Consider the following 9,797-nt stretch of genomic DNA (forward strand, 5'->3'; position numbering starts at 1 on the left):
AGTATTAAATCAGCAATTATAGGTAGGGGGAAGAATCTGGCATCTCTTGATGAAAATGGCTATATAGCCTGAGGTGTTTGTGCTGCCAGGAAAATTCTCTCTGGGACGCCTGTTGATCTAAGTCACAGGTTTTGAGTGCTACCTACACAGTAAAATCACCTGGGAAAGATTTAAAAAAATACTGATTTCTGGATCCTCAAAATAGAGATGAGCTACAAAAGGTATAATAAAGAAATGCATAAGCTATGGCAGCACAGAAAGAAGGATCTCTTTAACTATTGGCTGAGGAATTGGAGAATGTTTGGACAATTAGTATTGCCTTGGCTCAAATTGAAGTACAAATAAAAATTGCCACATGACCCAGGGACGGGAATCCTTAAGGGGTATGCAGAAAGATATACTGAGAATTTGGACAGAAGGAAGAGAGCATGAGCAGTGGCTCAGAGACATGCAGGTAAGGATCATTTAGGGATTTATGAGAGGTCTCACAAAGCATTTGTAAGTATTTCTAACAAAATACCTGGCATGTAGAAGTGCTAAGTGAATATTTATTGCATTCATTTGTTCTCTATCCACTTTCTACAGTATCTGATACTTACCAGACATGCAATTAAAAATAAATAAAAATTTTCAAAATGAGTGTCTAGTAATGATGAACAGTTTGTCAAATTGCATTCAATTCTTTAAATATGTAATATCCTTTTACCAAATGATTCTACATGTGCCTAAGTGTGAACATGCGAGGAAGAGAAGTCAATATAGTTATACCTCTAGCCACTTGGAACTCCCTCTGATCACATTTTACAGTTTTCTTTAGTTGTTTTTCCCCCCAATCCCATATATGCATCAGAGTCAGCATTATCAAGACGTGCCCACACTGGCTTCATTAATGCTTTTTTCACCTTCTCTTTGTTGGAGTGTTGTAATGCATGTCTCAAATGTGTCATTTCCCCCCTGTATACTTCAGAATGCATTTCTGAAAACTGGACATTTTCATATAAAATAACATTGTCATTGTTGATTTAGAAAATAAATTTCCCTCATTGTCTCAGAACTGTTGGTGTTACAGTTGGTTTAAGTAAAGGTTCAAACATGGTCCACACATTCCATTTGGTTGTTTTGCTGCTTAGTCTCTTAATCTAGAGTTTTTCCAACCTCTTCCTTTTTAATTTATATATTTTTCATGTCATTTACTTTTTGCAGAAACGGGGGCAGTTTTCCTATAGATGGTATAACATTTTAGATTTGTCACTTTGCTTCCTTGTGGTGTCTTTAAATTTGTTCAAATCCCTTGTGTTGCTGTAATTGGAAGTAAGCCCCAAGCTGTGATTTCCTTATGGTAACTGCTTGCCCCATGCAGCTGTATACATTAAAATTAATTAAAGTTGAAGAGAATTAAAAATTCAGTTCCTTGTTCTCACTGGCCACTTGGGGCTAGTGGCTCCTGTATTGATTGGCTCAACTTATAGGACCTTTCCATCATCAAAGAAAGTTCTTAATAGCTTTAGGTTTAATTAGATTTTAGCCCATTTTTGTTGGCAGAATACTTGCTAGGTGGTGCTTTGTGCTTGCTAAGATTGTTCAGTGGATTTAGGTGGTGATAGCCTGATCTCTCCATTCACATATCTTTTCATAAACATTTTCACTTAAAGAAAAAACAGTTTTGTTTCCATTCTGGTAAAATGTCATAACAGATATTTGAAAAAATTAATTTTTATAAAGTTTAACATTGGGTTAAACATTGTTATATAAAAACTTGTACACAAATGGTCATAGCAGCATTATTCCTAATAGCCAAAAAGTAGAAACAACCCAGGTGCCCCTCAACTGATGAAGGATAAACAAAATAATATACCCACAGCCATGAAAAGGAATGGAGTACTGATACATACTATAACACGGATGAACCTTGAACACTTTATGCTGAGTTCAAGAGCCAGACACAAAAGGCCACATATTGTAGATTCCATTCACATGAAATATCCAGAGTAGGCAAATCTATAGAGACATAAAGCAGATTAGTAGTTTCCAGGGTCTAGGGGAAGAGGAGGAAATGGAGAGTGACTGCTGCTGTGTAAAGGGTTTTATCACTGGGTGATGAAAATTGTCTATAGTTAAGTAGTAGTGATGGTCGCACAGCCATGTGAACATACTAAAATTAACTGAATTGTGTACACTTTTTAAAAGGGTAAATTTTATGTGAATTTTTAAAAGTCATAACTAGGAAATAAAATTGACTTCTAAAAAAATCCAGGAGAGTGACATGATCATTGATTGCTTTGTGGTGAATAAATTGGATGAGGGGACGGAGAGCAGAGTTTCACTGATTAGCAATTAGGAAAATCATTCATAATCATTGAAAATATAAAACTTTTTTCTGTATAATGTATGTAAAAAATTTGCCGAGAGATTTGGAAAAATTAAAGAATAGCTATTGAAAAAATCTTAAAAAGAAACTACTGTTAAATACTGCTTTGTAATCAGATCACGAACTGAGTATTGGAGCAGGATGGAGTGGTTGTTCTTAAGGTATTATGCCTTATAAACTATCAACTTTGTACATAAAAGTTAACACATTATTTACTCTATTGAGCGTTAATTTTAATCATTAACTTTCTTTTCCCTTCAGGATGATACGTATACAGAAAGCTACATCAGCACAATTGGTGTGGACTTCAAAATAAGAACTATAGAGTTAGATGGGAAAACAATCAAGCTTCAAATAGTAAGTAATCTTTGGATGAAGAGTTTTTTATTGGAATTATTGGTAAATTTAGAATGTATTTGTTTTCTAATATGTTAACGAAATTAAATTTAAAGTATCTTTAAGACTCATACATCTATGATAGTGGTAGAGTAAGAATTGTTTAGATTAAAAATGACTTCTCTAAGAGAACCTTCCTCATTGAATTTTCTGTTTATAAAGCAGAGAAATTACATGTTTTAAGTCAAACTTAGTCCTAATTCTTTTTCTTGTGCTTTGTTAACCAGTATATGTTGAAGTTTATTTTGTCTAATAGTGAAAATATATTGAGCATTTTATTTGTCTTTTACTGTGCTCTGAATATTGTGCAATATGAAAAGAAACCTGGGGGAGGTTCTTCGTACGTGGCTTAGTTGAAGTGTTCAGTTGACCCTTGAACAACAGGCGTTTTAACTGCGCAGGTCCGCTGATACATGGATTTGTTTCAATGACTGTGATGTTCATTTGACCGGTGCAATTGAAACCCGCATTGTCCAAGAGTCAGCTGGTGGTTGGGAATGCGCATATGTGGAGAGCAGACTTAAGTTGTATGTGAATTTTTTACTGCCCCAATCGTGGGCACCCCAACCTCTGTGTTGTTCAAGAGTCAGCTATATTTATTTAGTTCTGTTAGATTTATTAGATAGTATGTACCAACTCTGAGAAACATAGAATTTTATTGGAAAGGAACTTTGCTTTTCTAACATGTTTTATAGCTCAGAAAATGGATGCTGAGAGATTTAATGACTTGATTACAGTTACTAGCAGAACCAAGTGACTCAAACCTTCTGTCTTCAATATTTTGTGTCCCTCTGCCATCCTAGCCCCTTATCCATCCTTAAAACCCTAACCCCAAGTTAAAAACAACAATCGTAGTATAGTAGTTCAATTGTTATTGCTTTAATATGAGTCTGGGACTATCCACATGTGGACATGTGGATATAGCTGTGGTCTTAAAAATATTAATCTCTGGGTATCTTAGAGTTGACTAAAAGTATAAGGTGGCATAGAAAATCAGTGATTATTGTTTTCATGAAATGGATAATACACTGAACTGAGAGTTCCGGATTTGGAGGTAGAAAACTTGGATTCATTGTCTTCATTCTGCCATTTATTAGAGTCATGGGTTTAACTTACTTTTCAGCCTTTTTCCTGAGACGGTTTCTTATCTACATATTGAGTGTGGTGCTACTGGATTTACTAAATCATAAGGTAGTTGTGAGAACCAAATGTAGTATCTCTGTGTATGTGTATGTGATAATGTATATGAAAGCGCTTTGTAAATTTTGGGCAGTACAGTAGTCCCCCCTTATCCATGAGGGATACGTTCCAAGACCCCCAGGGGATGTCTGAAACCACAGCTAGTACCGAACCCTATATAGACTGTTTTTTTCCTGTAACTATATACCTGTGATAAAGTTGAATTTGTAAATAAGGCACAGGAAGAGATTAACAACAACTAACAATGAAATAGAACAGTTATAACAATATAGCATAATAAAAATTATATATATTATCTATTTTAAATATTATATATATTTGAATGTGGTCTCTCAAAATACCTTACTGTACTGGACTCACCCTGTGGCAATGTGAGATGATACAGTGCCTGTGTGATAAGATGCAGTGAGGTGGATAAGCTGGGCTCGGGATGACTCATGTTGGGTTGGGGTGGAGTGCCACTGCATGAGATCTTATCACACTACTGAGAATGGCATTTGATTTCAAATTTAGGAATTATTTCTGGGATTTTCCATTTAATATTTTTAGACCACGGTTGTCTGCGGGTAACTGAAACTACAGAAAGTGAAACCTCGGATAAGGAGGGGACTATTGTATACATATGTTACTGATAATATACCCACATGGATGGATATGATAGGTAATTTTTTTTTTAGTTGCTCCCTTATTTTTCTTTCCCTGGTGAGGAACGGAAAGGTACTTTACAAAAGAATTGTAGATTTTGATACAAGTGAACACACATGATATTCCACATTAGGACTTGCAGGGATATAGTTATCATAGATAGCTTGCAATACTTTAAGCCATAGAACAGATTACTTAACATATTATTTCCCATTATATATAGCACTTTATACCTGGCACCAGGTGTTTTTCAGAAAGATGTATCCAGCTTCTATATGAAATAGTTGTTATATGTGATCATTTGTCTCTATACGATTTGATTGTGTATTCGGGAAACACGTGTATACTGCTACTTTCCTATGGCTGGAATGGATCTTAATAGGTCACTCACTCAGTCTTCCTTTCATCTTCAGTAGGAATTTCCTTTCCCTATCGGGTGCCTTCCTTTGAACATTTTAAGGAAGCTCACCGTTTTTCAAAGAAACTAGTTCCATTTATAAATAACCTCTAATTGTTAATTCTTTATATTGAGCTGAAGCCAATTTCCTTTAACTTCTATCTTTTATTCCTTTGCCTTTTGGAGCTACCTGAATGAGATTAATTCCTTTTCTGTTGGCAGCCTGCCCTTTAGATTGATTTTATCACAGCCTCTACCTCTGAAGTCAGTTATTTCTTTCTGGAAGCATGTTTTCAGAACCTTTTACAATTTGAGTTACTCTTGTGTTTTATAAGTGCCTTTTAGTAAAATGTGATTTCTAAAATCAAATACAAGATATAGTGCAGCCAATGTGGACTACATGAGGTAAATCCTCTCTTGATTTGGACTCTGAATTTCTTTTTTTCTCCCCCTCTTGGACTTCGGGGACTCATGGCCTTTTGTCATCATTAGTCCATTCAAGGTTATAAAAAAAGCATCTGAATTTATTACATTTGCTGTCTTAATAGCCAAATTACCTACAGCTTTGGGTTTGTTTTTGTTTTTTAAAAGTCTTATACCTTGTGACTATTTTTTAAATCTAAGTGCAAAATTTTACTTTTGCCCCATTGCATTTCATCTTGCTTGGCTTGAGTTGTTATCCTTCCAAGTTTTAGGTCTTTCAAAGTGTTTGTGTTGACCTATATTTTAATTATCCTTTTAGCTTTTCCTTTTCAAGTCTGTCATCTGGGTCTTTTTTCAGACTTAGTGATTACAAAACATTCAGCAGAGCAGGGCAAGTACAATCCAGTCCCATATAATGGAAGGCGTCTTTCTATGATTGTTCCTTCATTGATGAAGCATTTATGGAAATGCTTATGTTACACCAGGCCCTCAGATAGATTTGAGGTTACAGAGATAAGTGAAACATAACCCCGGAGGAGGAGATGCCATTTAAGTGGGAGAGACAAACATGGGAAAATCAGTTACCCTGCGATTATGAAGGGTAATGAGGATTAGATACAAAGGGTGATCAGTTACAGGGAAAGGACTGTTAGGATATGGAGTTAAGAGACTGAGAGTGGCAGGGAGACAACGGAAAGTTTACTCTTTGGATGCCATTGCTTAGTCAGCTAAAATTCTTTGTAAACACTTATTCAGAAACAATTTTTCTTGTGTGATCTTTGTGAAGGGGGTTAGTGGGTGGAGAAGAGAAGAACTCTCTTCTGTGTCTAATCCTCATTACCCCTCATAATCACAGGGTAAATGCTTTTCCCATGTTCATCTCTCCCACTGAAATGGGATCTCCTCTGGGGCTGTTTCATTCACCTCTAACCTCGAATCTACTGAGTGGTGTAATGTAAACATTGAACAGCTTCTACAATCGCACTATGCAAGGCGTTTTACAGACAGTTGTTCATTTAAACCATTTAGCAATTCTATAAGGTGAGTGAGTCCTAGGATTTATAGATAAAGAAACTGTTAAGTGACTCTCTCTATAATTAAATAACCAGGAAAACTAGATTGAGTATTTTGAAGTCAAGGTGGCTTGACTCCAAAGCTCATGCTTCTTCTCCAATGATGATATCCTGAAAGACTGATGCTCCTTCTGAGCTCCAGGCTAGTACTTTGCACAAAACGGTAATGAAGCTGGGATTTTTGTTTTAGGTTAGCAATGTTAACTTTATTTGCTTCATTATTTTTTCCTCCTGGAATATGTTAAATTACAGACATTATGAGATTTACTTGAAACATATTGTGTAGTATGCATCTCTAATTTACTATGTAACCATTATCACATTTAACAAAATTGACACTAATGCTTTAATGTTATCTAATATTCAGTCTTTATTCAAATTTCCCTCAAATTACAACTTGTTTTTTTAATAGTCTTGTGTTGGCTGGGTCTTAGAAGTGATTTCACTGAGTGCTTCTGAATTTCTTTTAATTTTATTTTGCTATTTGCTATTTAAAACGTTGGTGGACATCAATGTCAAGTTCACAGATACACGTACTCCAAAACTTGTAATTCCCTCCTTCTAGAAGGCTGTTGCATCTTTTTTTTCCCTTAAGGCTGTTGCATTTTAATCTCCACTCGTCTTAGGCTTCAAGTCAATTTTTTTTTTACAGTAACCATTCTGTTAACTTTCCCATCAGTCAAGACCTTTTACCAATATCTTAGGTAGCTATTCTAATTATATATATATATATATAATTATATGTTTATATATATATATTTTAAATATATATATATATTTTGAAAGGCCATTGTCTAAGCAATTTAAACAAAATTCTCATTGCCCTTGTTAAAATCAGGCTTTTAAAATCTAAAAATTGAGTTTTCCTCTTGATAGTTTTAATAGTTTTTTTAAAAAAACTCAGACCTTTAATGTAGTAATGTAAGCATCTGTTTTTGGTGTTTGTGCCTAAATGGTTGAATATATGGCAAATTGCTCTTAAAATAATTTTATAAAAGTATTTTGAATCATCTTTCGTACATTGTTTTCCCTAAGATTAAGACAGTCTCTTCCAGAGATGGTTAAAGTGCTATCTTCGCTGGTAATTATCCGAATTAGGTCCTTTCAGTGCTCACTATGAAGGTAACTGTGCTAGCAAATGATTTAGTCTGTGTGCGTATATAGTGTGCTAACGGGGTGTTAGGCCAGTCGCCTGCCTACTCCAGTCAGCCTGTTTCTCCATTCATACTGAATGCCTCGCACAGTATTAAGGGCTGTAGGGAACATGAAAAGTATGACGTCGCAGTTTCTAATCTCAAAGAGCTTATAATATTGGTAGCATTACCATAAGCTAAACTGTAGGCACTACCTTCTTTTCTGGACCTTCAGGTATTTGGCAATGACCATGCAATTTAGTACTGTGAGCACTGAGCACTGTTTCCATATGAAATCCCAATCATGTCCATAACTATGTAAACTAAATTGCTCTCCCAGCTCCTGTCCTTTCCCCCAACTCTATCTTAATGGAATTGTTTGGATTTCTTGATTGTTTTGTAATAGTGGGATACAGCTGGCCAAGAAAGATTTCGAACAATCACCTCCAGTTATTACAGAGGAGCCCATGGCATCATAGTTGTGTATGATGTGACAGATCAGGTAAGTTCCAGGAGGAAACTGTGTTACAGTGACAAAGTAGGAAGTTACTGTTGATAACTATCAGATTCTTTTACTTTGCATATAAGCCATCAGGATTATTCAAATGGCCAAAAACTGTCCATCCCCAAATAAGTGAATCATCCCCAAATACATGAATCACATAAACATTTGTTTTAAAACAATCTTTTAAAAACAGGTACATTATTTTTCTCCCCTCCATTACTTGAGTACCTAATGAATTGGTCAACCAAAATTTCTTATTTTTCTGAAATAGAAAATTTAGTAATTGTTTTTACATTTGCTTTCGAGGGACTCTGGTTATATTTATTATCAACTAACTGATCATTTTGACAAGAGTTTATAGGGAACTGCGAGTTCGGTTTATACTATGTTCTTGGTGTTAAATATTAACAGGAATTTGCCTGGTAATTAAACTCGTTAGAATTGCCAAGAGAAACTGCGGGTCTCTGCCTGTAGAGGATATGGTTCAGAAATAGGATGAGCTAGAGAAAGATTTTGAGAGGACAATGAAGATCTGACAATTAGTTGTTGAGAGAAGGTAGGTGGACGCAGGGATAGTGTGAAGAATGTGGTCCAAGGGCTATAGCTGTTCTCTCAATGAGAAAGTTAGAAAATTTCAGGGTTTTTTTTCCCTATCACAGGATAAAAGATAAACTTAGAATTTATCTTTCTTTTAGCAAATGTTGAGTCTCACCTCAACTATGAAATCATAGCTAATTAGGAAATGACTGGAATCATAGACTTTAGAGTCAGTGCCACTAGAAATATTGGGTGCTATTAAAAGAAGAAAAAAATGGTGCTAATTTAAAAAATCTCAAGTCGTTACCATGAAATATTTAAAAGTGAAAACTTTCCTCTCCTAAATGACTGGAAAACAAGCATCTTTCCTTTGGACTCATTTAATAATATTCTTTGACATCTCTAGTAATATTTTTAGTAGGCTTATTCATAAATCCAGATAATCAAATTTCAAATTTATCAAATTTGCTTGAGCTATAGTTTGATGCTGAGTTGTATTTCCCTCTCGAAGAAGGTGTTTTCATCCTCACGCTTTCAAGTTCTAATTTCTTACTCATCTAGGCACAGTCAGTCATTTTAATGTATCAGTTCACTTTGCCAGCACTATAGGGTACTGTTTTGTAGCTAGAGTTGTCTCACTAGCTCTTCTTAGGTCAAGAAAGACACTTCTGTTTGTCATTTGCTTCATTAGAGCACTTGTGTCCAGAACTATATTATCATTCTTAAAAATGTCTGTCTTTTTAGGAGTCCTTTAATAATGTTAAACAATGGCTGCAGGAAATAGATCGTTATGCCAGTGAAAACGTCAACAAGTTGTTGGTAGGGAACAAATGTGATCTGACCACAAAGAAAGTAGTAGACTACACAACAGCAAAGGTATGTTTAAAGTTTGATTTTTCAACTGAATTTGAAGGTGTTGGATTTGAACTATGTGTGGGTGTGGAGTCATACAATGATCACAACCATCTTAACTTTCAAAGTACATATGTGCACTAGAATACCTTGACATGACAATTTGTGTAGTGTCTGAGTAAACTTAGTCTCCTCACTGCCCATTTCGGATAGAAATGCACTAAGTGATAAAGATTTTTCAGTGTTAATTGTGCCCTGTTATTCTCAG

General features: G+C 35.2%; 1 protein-coding gene across 1 annotated transcript in view; it reads left to right on the top strand.

Moving 5' to 3' along the window:
• RAB1A (RAB1A, member RAS oncogene family) overlaps positions 1-9,797 on the top strand; it is a 29,008-nt gene that overhangs the window by 17,401 nt on the left and 1,810 nt on the right. Inside the window, exons 4-6 of the mRNA XM_081067869.1 lie at positions 2,630-2,725; positions 8,042-8,137; positions 9,422-9,553. Of these exons, the coding sequence (XP_080923995.1) occupies positions 2,630-2,725; positions 8,042-8,137; positions 9,422-9,553 (324 nt within the window). The remainder of the gene's footprint in view (positions 1-2,629; positions 2,726-8,041; positions 8,138-9,421; positions 9,554-9,797) is intronic.

This window comes from Rhinolophus hipposideros, assembly GCF_964194185.1.
Source record: "Rhinolophus hipposideros genome assembly, chromosome: 12".
Classification (NCBI taxonomy): domain Eukaryota; kingdom Metazoa; phylum Chordata; class Mammalia; order Chiroptera; family Rhinolophidae; genus Rhinolophus; species Rhinolophus hipposideros.